The sequence below is a fragment of the Ictalurus punctatus genome, chromosome 24 (assembly GCF_001660625.3).
Source record: "Ictalurus punctatus breed USDA103 chromosome 24, Coco_2.0, whole genome shotgun sequence".
NCBI lineage: Eukaryota > Metazoa > Chordata > Actinopteri > Siluriformes > Ictaluridae > Ictalurus > Ictalurus punctatus.
In genome coordinates, this window is record NC_030439.2 from 17,888,999 (window position 1) to 17,902,458 (window position 13,460).

Below are 13,460 nucleotides of genomic sequence, written 5' to 3' on the forward strand. Positions count from 1 at the left end.
GGAGATGAGCGGCAGAATTGCTCTCTCATGCCAAGGCGTTCGCAAAAACAATACGATACAAGAACAGGGCTGCTATAAAAAATAAAAAAAATGACTTGACAGGCACTCAGAGACCATCGTACAACACCAACACGACGTTAATGAAAGGGAAGATGAAGAGAAATTGAGAGAAAGTTACTGCATGACAGAGATACAGTGAGAGGGAAGTGTGGAGGTCAGATAGGAGAAAGAGGATGGGCAGAGCGATGAGGTGAATGACGTACAATCCAATCCGAAACGATTGGAACTGCAAGGCCACTTCATTGGGTTATGCTATACATTAAAGACATCTGGGTTTGAGATCAAAAGATGGAAATGAGACGAGTTCAGGGTTTCCAGATGTATTAAACAACATAAAACATACCTTTTTTTTATGAGACCTTTTGTATCGGACAACCTAATGCTTAGGCAAGCAAAAGTATAGGAACAGATACTGTAAGTCTTGAAGTAAATGAAAGTAAATAACACTTAATATTTGGTTGCGTATCCCTTACTTGCAATAACTGCATCAAGCCTGCTGGTTTCTTTCTTTTCCAGGACATTCAAGTTGTTGTATTGGGTATGCCCAATGTCTGTGCAATGCCGCTGATTGATTTTCAGCCTCAAAACAGCTCTCTGATATTCATGTTGGTTTATCCTTCTTTTTTTTTAACGAACAAATGCGGTCTTTACAGGAGAAACTGAAGTTTTTTATCGTTTAAAAGATTAGTCTAGGGGCAGTGGAGGCTTGACGGTTAAGGCTGGTTTATTGATCAGAAGGTCAGGGGTTCAAGCTGCCACTGTTGGGCCCTTGAGCAAGGCCCTGTATCATGGCTGACCCTGTGCTCTGACCCCAACCTCCTAACATGCTGGGATATGCGAAGAAAAAAATGTATTTCACCGTGCTGTAGTGTACACATGACCGATAAAGACTCATTATCACTATCATTACCAGGAAACACCTGCCAGGCACATGTTCCAATATTTTTGATCGCCTGCAAATCGGCTGCTCTGATACAAAATGTGTTATTTTCTATGTAGGTTTAACACGTCTACATGTCAATACCAGGAGCTGAAATTCTAAACTCTGTCTTCTCATAATCGTCTTTTGATCTCAAACCCAAAGGTCTTCGATCTACAGCAAAAACAAATGAACCGGCCTTGCCGTTCCAATAGTTTCGGAGGAGACCGCGTGTGTGTGTGTGAAAAAAGAGGATTTTAAAAATAAGTTCACAGAGAAAGAAGTACAAACCTCATCTCCTTTGGATCCTTTCTCACCCATGGCACCCTGATGATAGTGAGAAGAGTGAGAGAGTAAGGTTGAGTCCTAAAGTATGCGCACCCTCATTTCAGAATTATTATATAGCTTTCTAGTTTTGAACGTTCCACCAACAGAACACATTTTATTTGATTCAAGTTGACATTATTTATGGGTTTGTTTTTGTGTTACTAAGGCTTGGATTAAACCCAAGGGATCAGTCGAATAAGCTAATTTACTACAAACACATTTTTTAAAAACCGACGATTCATATCATAAATTATGGCAGGCTGTGATATCCATTGCTTTTAATCCAACTGAATTTACAAACAAAAATCCCCCCCCCCCCCCCCATTTTGAGAACCACAGATCTAGACGTTCCTTCATTTAAAAAATAAAAATAAAAAATAAATAAAAGGTTGATACATAAATAAATAAAATAATAATATGGAAACAATCCATACAGCATTTCTGAAAATGATATAAATGCCAACTTTTATTCCACTTTCTATTACTTTTAAGAGCTTTTCAGGCCCCTGGCTGTTACAAAGTGTTCCATCTAGCGCAGACGAGGCTTTTTTATTATATTATACACCTTTCACCTGAAGGGATCCTGGCAAAGAGCGTCTGATCGCAAAATCCCATAAATATAGACAAGAAACTGCAAACATACAATGGAATCTTGCTGAAAATAGATTTAAAAGATTATTTCCTACCATTGTCTTGTAGATTTAATATGTGTAATATATATATATATATATATATATATATATATATATATATACTGCAAATTCCATATAATAACACATGCGTAACATGCTGTGGTGATTTGAGGACGGATGTGATTGTGTAAACTCAGCACAGGGGCTAATCGCATTAGGGTCAAATCTCATCCAGATAGGATTCAGCCTGGGTTAAACATGGAAGATCCGTAATCGATGTCAAAACACAGGCAAGAATAAAAAAAACCAGACAAGGAAACAAGTCTTAGAAAATAGCCTGGTTAAAACAATTCCTGGTAAGACTTCGCGACGCTACAAAGAAACCGAGTGGTACAGGTGGACAGACTAATCGACGGCTAACACAGAACAGGAAAACACATTTGAAAAACATACCGATGGCAGGATGTGGGGCGGAGACGAGAGCAAATCCAAAACAAAGGCACACGACACGACGAAAACAAACGGACAAGGAGAAGCCGAAGACAAATAAATCGCGCTTTCTCGTCCGTAGCTTGTGCAAAACGCAGCAACGAGATTTTTAACAGAGCCCAAAAAGAGGGGTCATATTTCCCCGATTCTGGCGTCTCTTCACTGGCTTCCTGTCAAGTTTAGAACTGATTTTAAAATTCGAATTGATGTATGCAAAGCTCTTTCTGGTTTCGTACACTTCTTCACCTTTACTCTCTTACTATTATCTGTCCCCCGTTGTCGTACTAAGACGACGGGGGATTCAGCCTTTTCTGTGGTTGGTCCCAAACTTTGGTCTCCCTTTTCACGTGAGGTCCGGTCCATCTTTAGCAATTTTTAATCTTCTCTTAAAACCTATTTTTATTCTTTGTTACATTTATTCATTTAGCTGCGATGGATCGGCACCCTGTCCAGGATGTACCCCGCCTTATGCCCGATGCATCCTGGGATAGGCTCCAGGTTCATTGGCTTTTATCCAATGCGACTTACAAATGAGGAAACACAAGCAAAGAGATATATCAAGCGGAGAACAATTCGGGAGAGTGTTGAGGTAGGGGGCGCTGTTCCAGACAAGGTCTTGTACGTGAGCATCAAGGCCTTGAAATGAATGTTTTGTACAGAACTTTGGATCAACTGTTGTTGTCTTTAAATGTGCTTGATAAATCAATTTGACGTGACTTGACTTGACTTGACAAAAACATCACTCAGGAAGTGATCAATCAGTACTTACAGAAAGTCCAGGAGGTCCAGGAGGCCCAGTAGGACCAGGAGATCCAACAACACCCTGCATGTCACATGGGAAATTTGCAATATTAATCACTGAGACACGCAGGTAATAAATCTATGCTGCAGCGTGTTATTGCGTGATGTAAGAGCTGATGTATTATATGTACTGTACGTACCCCGTTTCCTTTAGGACCATTTATTCCCTCATTTCCAGGCAAGCCTCGGTCACCCTTCTCCCCCATGTCTCCTGGAGGCCCGATGAGTCCGATCAATCCTCCGTGACCCTGTAGAACACAAACGGAAATACTCAAGAATGTGCTGTACTGGCTTTAATCTGATCAGGGATAACAGGTGAGATCTTGTAAAGGTTTAGGACATTATAATGATCAGCTCCATCTGTGCACTCATTACGAGTCTCTCACCTTCTCTCCTTTGCTGCCTTGATCTCCTTTCAGTCCTGGCAGTCCAGCAGGTCCCTATAAAAGCAAAAAAAAAAAAAAAAAAAAAAAAAAAAAAAAGAAAGAAGATGATTAAAGAGAAGGCTCAGTCTCCCACCAGCCTAAATTTATCACAACCTAAATCAATCAGGAGCTGTATTAGATACAGTGGTGGGTCGATGAACGAGTGAGAGAACTGTCGAAGCACGTACCATAGGGCCGGGTGGTCCAATCTGTCCGGGGGGACCATTTAAACCCTGTTCTCCCTGAAGAGGATGCAGAAAGATTGATTAACCCAAGGCAGATTGATTTGTGGGAAGGCCTAGCCACATAGTTTGAGAGTGTTTTGCTTAGTCTGATATCGGATACTCACTGCAGGGCCCGGGATCCCACGTAGCCCTTCTGGACCAGGCCTTCCAGGTTGTCCCTGGGGTCCTAAAGGTCCTGTTTTTCCAGGTGGACCCTCAGAACCAGGTGAGCCCTGGCACAAAATTTTTTTTAGTTATATTGCCTAGATTCTGTGTGATATCTAAAGAGTGTCAGAAATGATGTGAGTGCAACAATTGTTCACCTTTGCTCCACTCTTCCCCTGCTTTCCTTCATTCCCCGCAGCACCTATATGACCCTGTTCGAATAAAGCAAAACATACTCTAGATATATTCCAATCACTGATTTTACATAAATAATCGGATATATGTTAAATAAACAATGAATAATAAAACACGCACCCTCCGCCCTGGTGGTCCAGGAGGTCCCGGTTCTCCAGAAGCCCCTGGTGGTCCCTGTACACAACACAATATATTTCCAGAGCATTATTCCAAGTTTCCAGTACTTTTAATATGAATGTGCATCAACGGTTAGAATTTACAAACACTTACAGCTTTCCCAGGCTCTCCATTATCTCCCTTTGCTCCTGGTCCACCATCAATACCCTGCATGTGACATTTATAGAGGCATAAAATGGACCAACATGCCATGCTACAGAATGAAAACATTCAATGCTCTAACCACAGCAATAATCAGTGACAGTAGCTGGCATTTAAGTGCACTTACATTCGGACCTGCCTCTCCAGGAGGTCCTGGGTCTCCGGGAAATCCAATAGGGCCCTACGGGGATTTAAAACATTTACTTACAGAAAACTCTGTACGACACGTTTACACGAGTCATGAGTCAAAAACCTTGCTGTGTGTATTTTGTACATATTGTTAGGAGCACGGCGCTCAAGGCACGTCTCAAAAACAAGATTATTGAGCAAATTTCATTGCTGCTGAGGCGCTTCTTGTCTCCAGATAGTTTAAAAAAGCTTCACGCCGCGACGTTACAATCAGAGCTTCTGGCATAAAATGAGCTTTTTAAAATGTAGCTATCTTCTATCACACTGACGCCCTTCCGGCGACAACAGGGTAATTAGCCCATGGCCTAGCTATCACACCACTTGCTGGAACCCTCTCGGGTGTATACTGAAAAATGGTGAGCCATTTTGCTAATTCCTGATTATTTCACAGCTTTTAAAAATATGTGAGGTAGAACTGCTCACTGTAACCTCATGTCATCTACTGCGTAAAAACAACTGTACATAGAAAAAAGCTAGCTAGAGGCAATTGAGATCACTCAGGCACAAAGAGGCTGCGTGAGCAAAAAAAAGTCACCTCAGTTTCTGTTTGTGGGGTAAAGCAGGTAGCTGACACAGGCATAGTTCTGATTCTGATTAGTATATAGTGTAGGTTCAGGCGAAGGTATTCTTCTGAAGTTATACCTCTGATACAGCTGTGCTTATCTCAAAATCAGACAGGAGAAAACATAGAAAATAGCACTGAAAACACTAGCACGGTTTCTCTCTCTCTCGCTCTCGCTCTCTCTCTCTCTCAGTTGGGTGAGTTCTTCAGCAAGGACTTGCTAATGATGAAAATACAGTGACATGTAAAATACTACTACAATCATCAATACTACTGCTACTACTACTACTGCTACTACTACTACTGCTACTACTACTACTACTACTACTACTACTACCACCACTACTGCTACTACTACTACTACTACTACTACTACTACCACCACTACTGCTACTACTACTACTGCTACTACTACTACTACTACTACTACTACTACTACTACTACCACCACTACTGCTACTACTACTACTGCTACTACTACTACTACCACCACTACTGCTACTACTACTACTACTACTACTACTACTACTACTACTACTGCTACTACTACCACCACTACTGCTACTACTACTACTGCTACTACTACTACTACCACCACTACTGCTACTACTACATCTGCTACTACTACTACTACTACTGCTACTACTACTATTACTACTACTGCTACTACTACTATTACTACTACTACTACTACTGCTACTACTACTACTACTACTGCTACTACTATTACTACTACTGCTACTACTACTACTGCTACTACTATTACTACTACTGCTACTACTACTACTACTACCACCACTACTGCTACTACTACTACTACTACTATTACTACTACTACTACTGCTACTACTACAACTGCTACTACTGCTACTACTACTACTACTATTACTACTACTACTACTGCTACTACTACAACTGCTACTACTGCTACTACTACTACTACTATTACTACTACTACTACTGCTACTACTACTACTACTACTATTACTACTACTACTACTGCTACTACTACCCACACAAATACTATTATGTTGACTTCTATTACTACAACTACTGCTATAAATACTACTACAACTAAAACCAATGCTACTATTACTACTACTACTACAATAATGTCCACTAATACTACGACTACTATCAATACCAATATTATTATTATTACTACTACCAAAACTACTACTTCTAGTACTGCTACTAATACTAATACTCTTCCTACTTCTACCAATACTAGAACTACTTCCAGTACTACTACTTCTACTACTGCTACTACTACTGCTGCTATTAATATTAATACTATTACTATTTTTTTCAAAGGGTGTTAGGTGTTAGACGTGCTGATTTGACATTTTTACACAGTATTTTTTCCTGAAACCTGCTCAGTTTGTCACAAAATCAGCACATTTCTTTATCAGTAGAATAACGCATCCACCTCGGCCAACACTTATTTGAGATATTTTGGTGTTTTCTGTTAATTTCATTCAGGTTTTATGTGCAAATTATACAAATGAGTTGAATGGGAAAACCCACTATTGACGTACAGCTAATGGCAGGAGTGAAGCCTTAAGAGTCTCACTAGAGCTGCTCTGAAGCATAAAGATTTATCACACTTACTGGGTTTCCTTTGGGTCCGTCCTCTCCGGGTGGGCCTCGGACTCCTGGGGGTCCAGCGGCACCGGGGGGGCCCGTATCCCCTTTCTCACCCACATCTCCTTTCTCACCCTGTGAAGCAGAGCAAATGAGAAGGTTACACACTGAGCCCCGAGGACTGAGGAGAACCTGCGCTCAAGGAAAGAGATGAACTCACAGGGGGACCAGTTTCACCCACGTTTCCTGGATTCCCAGCCTCTCCGTCTTCACCCTTAATACAAAACAAGGGGATTAAGAAGGTAATGAAATATGTTCTTGAGTATCAAAGGACTATTTTGGAATTTTGTATTTTATGGTCATTAAAGAGATTGTTAAGTCATTTATATTTTTGTTGGGATGAAAGGACTGACTTTACAGCAATACGTTGTTATTCCTTACCTTGTAGTTATTCAATTAAGCAACACTTAACTTGTGCCTCTCAAATTGTTTAAAGCATTAAAGCTAAATACATTATTACAATGTATGCAAAGTACAAAAACCTAATTAAACATAACATTTATAAAATACAGTTTTTTATATGTATTTTTGCCCGTCCTCGCCTACCTTTTCTCCTACTAAACCAGGCTGGCCGACTCCACCAGGCATCCCCTGAGCACCCTGAAACCATGGGAAGACCAAGAGTGACTTTCTCTCTCACACACACAAACATACACTCACAGTAAGCATGTGCTTTATTTTTATCTTCATTTATGTATTCGTTTTCATAATTAGGTAAACAAAAGCACAACGAATGTGAAATAAAGTGACACAATTCATACATTATTGTATAATGTGTATTTCGTGTACTATAACATTTAACATTATTGTTACGTTTAATCTTGGAATGTATAAACAGTCGTTCCGTCACCAGCCTCGCATTTTTTCTCGGAGGTGACGTTAATAAAACGGAAACATTTCAGCTTGTCGTGTTACAGACGAATCGTACACTGTTACAAAAAGCGCCGACACTGGAGACTCCTTCCATAAACGCTTCTGTGGGTCTTCCCACAGAAAGCTTCACTATATCAACAGTTATACTTTTTTTTAACGTGTTTTATGTTGTTACTACAGAAGCAAAAACATATTAGGCAACACTATCTGACCAATCAGGATCGAGCTTTCGACAGTGCTGTGGTATCAGGATATTTAACACATCTTAGACCATCCATCCATGTATTTTCTCTTCCACTTATCCTACACAGGGCTGCGGGGAGCCTGGAGCCTCTCCCAGGGAACTTGGGGCACGAGCGTACGTACAGTGCATACCTTTTGCATGTCTTTGGACTGGCGGAGGAAACTGGAGTGCCCATGGGATACCCCGAAGCACGGGGACATCATGCAAACTCCAAACACACACAGGTTGGTGTCGGTAATCAAACCCCCAACCCTGGAGCTCTGAGGCAAACGTGCTAACTGCTAAGCCACCATGACATTACATATTTTGTATTTGGATTATTTGTTGTTATTTATTTTCTGAAAATGTTTTAAAGTCATCTATGAATTTCCCAAATAGTACTACAACGATTGCAGGTAAATGCTCGAGCGAGCAATGCGTTGAACACACTCTCTCCGACTTAAAATGATCCCAGCTTTCAAAACTGAGATCTGGTCCATTCAAAATGGTCACCACTCTACACCAATGCCTTAACACACAGTCACACACACGCGCACACACACACTCCCCTTGCATCATAGCATTGTTTTATAAGATGAAAGAAGGTGTGATTATTGATTAAACACCACATGCTGTCCCTATAGACTTCAAATCACATCGTATTAAGCCAAAGCTCTGTATCAACCACTGCATGTCTGCACTGCGGTGCTTGTCCTTGATTTGAGGCTAAACTGAGGTGAGTGTTGACGCAGCTGCTGGAGCCTGAACCCTGTATATCTGCAAGCTTTTGTCCGAATGGATGACCCATTGGTAGATACCTGCGACTTCATCACTACACACTTCCTAGAGCACCTCATCCGCTGGGTGTGTAAAGCAATGCCACTACCTGTATCTGTTGTATCTGTTTAGTGCTCCAAATATTCAAGTCTGCATCTGCATTCGGCTTTAAACATGAAGTGGGCGTGGCCTAAACTGGAAGGGTTTTTTTTTTACTGAATTGCTGTTGTAAGGAAAGGATGAATGAACGAACACTGTAAATCCATTATCTGGTCACTCCGAATGATGCATTCATATTCAGTTACATCCCTACGTCCCCACTTTCTCAGAGCCACCTGCCTCGTCCGTCTCGTCTCGTCTCGCCTCTTCTCATCACCACGCTGCAGACTTTTCAATTATTAATAAGGGGAGGATGTTGAGAGGTGGCCATTAACAGAGGTAAATATAACTCCCTCTCAGGGATGAGAGTCTAATGCTGCTTAATCTTTCATAGCGAAGTAAATATAACTCGCACCCAGAGATCATAGTCTACGAGTGAATAATTCAAAACGCTCAAAATCAGGAAAGAAAAAATAGAGAGATGGAGATACCAGGAGGTGAGTGAACATACTGCCAACATTAGCTAGGTAATTATATACGTTCACGGCGCATTAATTCCATCTCCCCAGCACAAACAGGGTGTATCTGATCTGCTGTAGATATATATCAGGCACCATGGCTGGTAGGAGAAGCCATTAGAGCCGAGGATATGTCGAATCAAAGGCTACAAAGCACATCGGCCTTGTTATGAGTCACCTGGAGAGCAGGGTTATTATTTCAGCTCCAACCAGCCGTCAGCGCTATCCTCCTGCCTCATGGGTGTAAATATGTCCTATAGCAGAGTACTGCAAGGATATGAGGACACTTACCTCTGCGCCAGTGGATCCCACAGGACCTCTGGGACCGTGTTGTCCTGGAGGGCCCTGATGAAATGAGGAAAACACAGGTATTTATCATTTATTATGCATCCAATCACATTGCACTCTCTCTTTTGGACTCTCCTTGGCCTGACCCTTTTGCTGACAGACTCACTCCGTCTTTCTGTTTCATCAGCACTTCTTGCAGTCGATGTCAGAAAAGTGGTTTTCAGTGCACCTCATCATCGCTCGCTGACACCACGGTGACAGGCCATTGCAAGGAGCCTCATTTTCCCCTCCTACATTCTTTTTTCTTTCGGCCGAGCTCGCTGTGAGTTTTAATGAGCACCCTATCACCTGTCTTTCATTCCTGAAATAATGAAATTCCTTCCTGCCAGTAATCAATCCAACCTGTCCACTCTATTACACTAACCCCAATCCTAACCTTAACGCAAACCTTAACCCTGAACCCTAATCATTTGTATTCACCCTAACCCCAATATTAATCCTAAACCCAACCCTAATCCTAACCTTAACCCAAGCCCAATCCTAAACCCAACTAATCAGCACTGACCCTAACCCCTAAACCCTTACCATTTGGACTCACCCTAACCCCAAACTCAATCCTAAACCCAACCCTAACTCCAATCCTAATCCAAGCCCGAACCCCAATCCTAACCCCAAACCTTAACCCCTAACACCTAATCCACCCTAACTGTGATACAATTACAGCTACCCCTAAACCCACCTTCAACCTCAATCCTAATGCAAACCACAGTCCTAACCCGAACCCCAACCCTTATCCTTAACTCCAACCCCAATCCAAATCCTACCACAACCACAATCCTCTAATCACCAACCACTAATCCAAATCCTAACCTAAAACTGCAAACCACAATCCTAGCCTCAATCTCAACCCAAATTCGGGATTTACCCTAATCCCAACCTCAAACTTAACTCCAATTCTAACCCCAACTCCAATCCTAACCCCAACTCCAATAGTAACCCCAACCCCAACACCTAACCCTGACAAATTTTTGACAAATCTCAACCAATAAACCCTTTAGTCCATGAAGCATCTGCCTTCACACTTTGAAATCTAACACTCAATAAAAATGAAACTGACTCTGCAAGAGAGCTGGAAAATCCCACGATCCCCAACATGTACACACTTCACAGGAAGATGATCTGGCTTTGCTTGGCCTTCTGGTTTGTTTTTTTGTTGTTGGTTTTTTTTACTGCACTTTGTCTAAACCAGCTTTAGTCAAACTGCTTTTTGCCTTCCTTCATGCCTGACAGGGCCGTGAGAAGCTAGCCACAAAGGAGCATGCTCGTTAGATGGTCCAGGCTCACAGTAATCTGATTAACAGCTGTCACGCTGTCTTCATCCTCACCAACGGTGTGTCTCATCCTGTCTCTCTCTCTCTCTCTCTCTCTCTCTCTCTCTTTCTTTCTCTGTCTTGCTGTTGTCACTTTTCCCTAAGAGACACATCACACACTTATGGAAAAGCCTCCATTTCCGATTCCTATCTATCTCTTTTGCTTCTATCATCACTCTGGTATGTGAACAGACACACACACACACACACATACTGGGGACATGGTAGCATTTATGAAATGCTTAAATAACCATCAGTACTGCCTATGAGTAGATAGAGAATACTTTATTGAGGGGAAATGTGGAGTATGACAGCATCCTGGGTTCCCCCATCTGTTTACAGCAGTGGTCTACTGATACTGTACATCCACATAGATATTTATGTTTCCACAACTAATTAACGGTCTGAGCACCAAACGTAACGTTTGATAACCAGAAGGTTTACAAAATAAACTTGGCCTGATAGGCGTTAGGTCTTTCAAGAATATGCAAATTTATTTAATAGTGACTGAACATGCTCCTTTGTTTTGCTTCTAGATCTCATTAAGATATTGGATCTCATTAAGAGACTTCATTTGATGTGATTTTTTAATTTTTTTTTTTTTTTTTTTTATTTATCAAAATGTCATTCACACCCCTTTGGGTCCAAATCCTGGATATGCTCAACACACCTCCATAATCTGTTTAATATGTATTGCTACTAAACACATGACTATTCATTTCAATAAAAATAAATGTACGGACAGAACGTTTGCCAGAAATGAACTGACGCGGATCATAATGTGACAGCTTGCATCTGTTTATGAGAGATTTATGGAAACTTATAACAGACTTATGACACTGTAATGATATGTATATTTTCTCTGACACGAAATTAGAGCATTTTAATGTTTATCAGGTCACAAGATTGCAATTATATGATACAATTATCATAACAGGAGTACATTTGCTGGAAAGTCAGTTGCCTTATGTCAGCCCTATGTGACTTGACTGGTGTTATGCCAACTTGACATAAGCAGTCTGTATGACAACTAATGAACATTGGAATAAGGTTTTATAAACGTTTTTCTATGTTTATGTCATTTGTAATGAAGGGCTTATGAATATAGCCTATTAATAGCAATAATAAATAAAACTTTAGTTTAGTTATCGCTTGTAACATTGATATACGATATAAAAGCAATGAGAAAAGTAATGATTCTTGCTTAATCTGTACAAGGTGGAGGTTTTGTATGTTGTAAATTAGCATACCACAGGGCCAAACCATTAAATGATTCATTTCCATTCATTTCTGAAAACAGGAATAAACACATTAGGCAGAGAACAGAGGAGAAGGAGGCTGTATTTTTTACCAGTGGTCCAACATGGCCGCTCTCTCCCTTCTCCCCCGGGGGTCCAGGCATTCCCTGTTCACACACAAGTACAGATCATTAGAGTCACTGCATTCATTAAGTGCACTGACTGCAGGCGATGGAAACTCAGATGGATTTCTATACCTGCAGGCCTGGTGGTCCAGTGGCACCTACGAGTCCTCGAGGTCCTTCATCACCTTTCTGTCCGTACATCCCCTGTTGGCCCCGGGGCCCTGGCTCCCCATCTACACCCTGAAAGATTTCGGTTCTGTCTTTGAAATGCTGACATGGTTCGCTTTTTGAAGAAACAGAGGTCTATACTGATGTATATACATTAGTCACATCATTTGTACTCTGTTTTCAAGTTTGACAATTGACTATATATTTATTTACAATATATACATATACATAATCTGCAGTAGTCAGTAAGTGTAATGGTGGACATACTGGCAGTCCAGGGGGTCCAATTGGCCCTACACTTCCTGTTGGTCCTGGAGGTCCCTAAAAAACAAGAAACAGTGTTATGATGGTTTTGTCATTCCCTTAATGACAGAATTTAATCGGTACTTCACACATTAAAATGACGTCATTCTTACCGGGTCTCCTTTGTCTCCTTTGCTTCCTTTCTGTCCCGGACCTCCAGTCTCTCCCTATAGGAACCCATACAAAGGTTTGTAAATTATCAGCAATTAAAATAAAATAAAATCTTCTTCATAGAGCTACATACAATACATGAGTCAAGTGACATAGATTTTTGACTCCTGAGTAATACTATGAAATTTATTAATGGAAGTCAGCTCTGAGTCACTTGGCTCGAGTGTTATGTCAGCAAGATCTAACATTATGAAAACAGAGCGAATAAGCCTTTCTAAATGTTTATTTTAGTCATCATGATGGGCTTACGTAACCCTATGTTAGGTAACCCTACTAATATTGCATATATTATTAATACAACAGTAAAACTTGCCAACTGAGGTTAATTGAATCATATAACACTGCTTATCCATCCAT

General features: G+C 41.0%; 1 protein-coding gene across 3 annotated transcripts in view; it reads right to left on the reverse strand.

Moving 5' to 3' along the window:
• The window catches only part of col5a3a (collagen, type V, alpha 3a), a 90,091-nt gene that overhangs the window by 10,359 nt on the left and 66,272 nt on the right, over positions 1-13,460 (reverse strand). For all 3 annotated transcript variants that reach the window (XM_017454853.3, XM_017454851.3, XM_017454852.3), the window contains 18 exons: positions 13,046-13,099; positions 12,897-12,950; positions 12,594-12,701; positions 12,450-12,503; positions 9,732-9,785; positions 7,497-7,550; positions 7,111-7,164; positions 6,918-7,025; positions 4,683-4,736; positions 4,508-4,561; positions 4,358-4,411; positions 4,201-4,254; positions 4,003-4,110; positions 3,842-3,895; positions 3,615-3,668; positions 3,369-3,476; positions 3,197-3,250; positions 1,271-1,306 (listed from right to left, as the gene is read on the reverse strand). In XM_017454853.3, the coding sequence (XP_017310342.1) occupies positions 1,271-1,306; positions 3,197-3,250; positions 3,369-3,476; positions 3,615-3,668; positions 3,842-3,895; positions 4,003-4,110; positions 4,201-4,254; positions 4,358-4,411; positions 4,508-4,561; positions 4,683-4,736; positions 6,918-7,025; positions 7,111-7,164; positions 7,497-7,550; positions 9,732-9,785; positions 12,450-12,503; positions 12,594-12,701; positions 12,897-12,950; positions 13,046-13,099 (1,170 nt within the window). The remainder of the gene's footprint in view (positions 1-1,270; positions 1,307-3,196; positions 3,251-3,368; positions 3,477-3,614; positions 3,669-3,841; positions 3,896-4,002; positions 4,111-4,200; positions 4,255-4,357; positions 4,412-4,507; positions 4,562-4,682; positions 4,737-6,917; positions 7,026-7,110; positions 7,165-7,496; positions 7,551-9,731; positions 9,786-12,449; positions 12,504-12,593; positions 12,702-12,896; positions 12,951-13,045; positions 13,100-13,460) is intronic.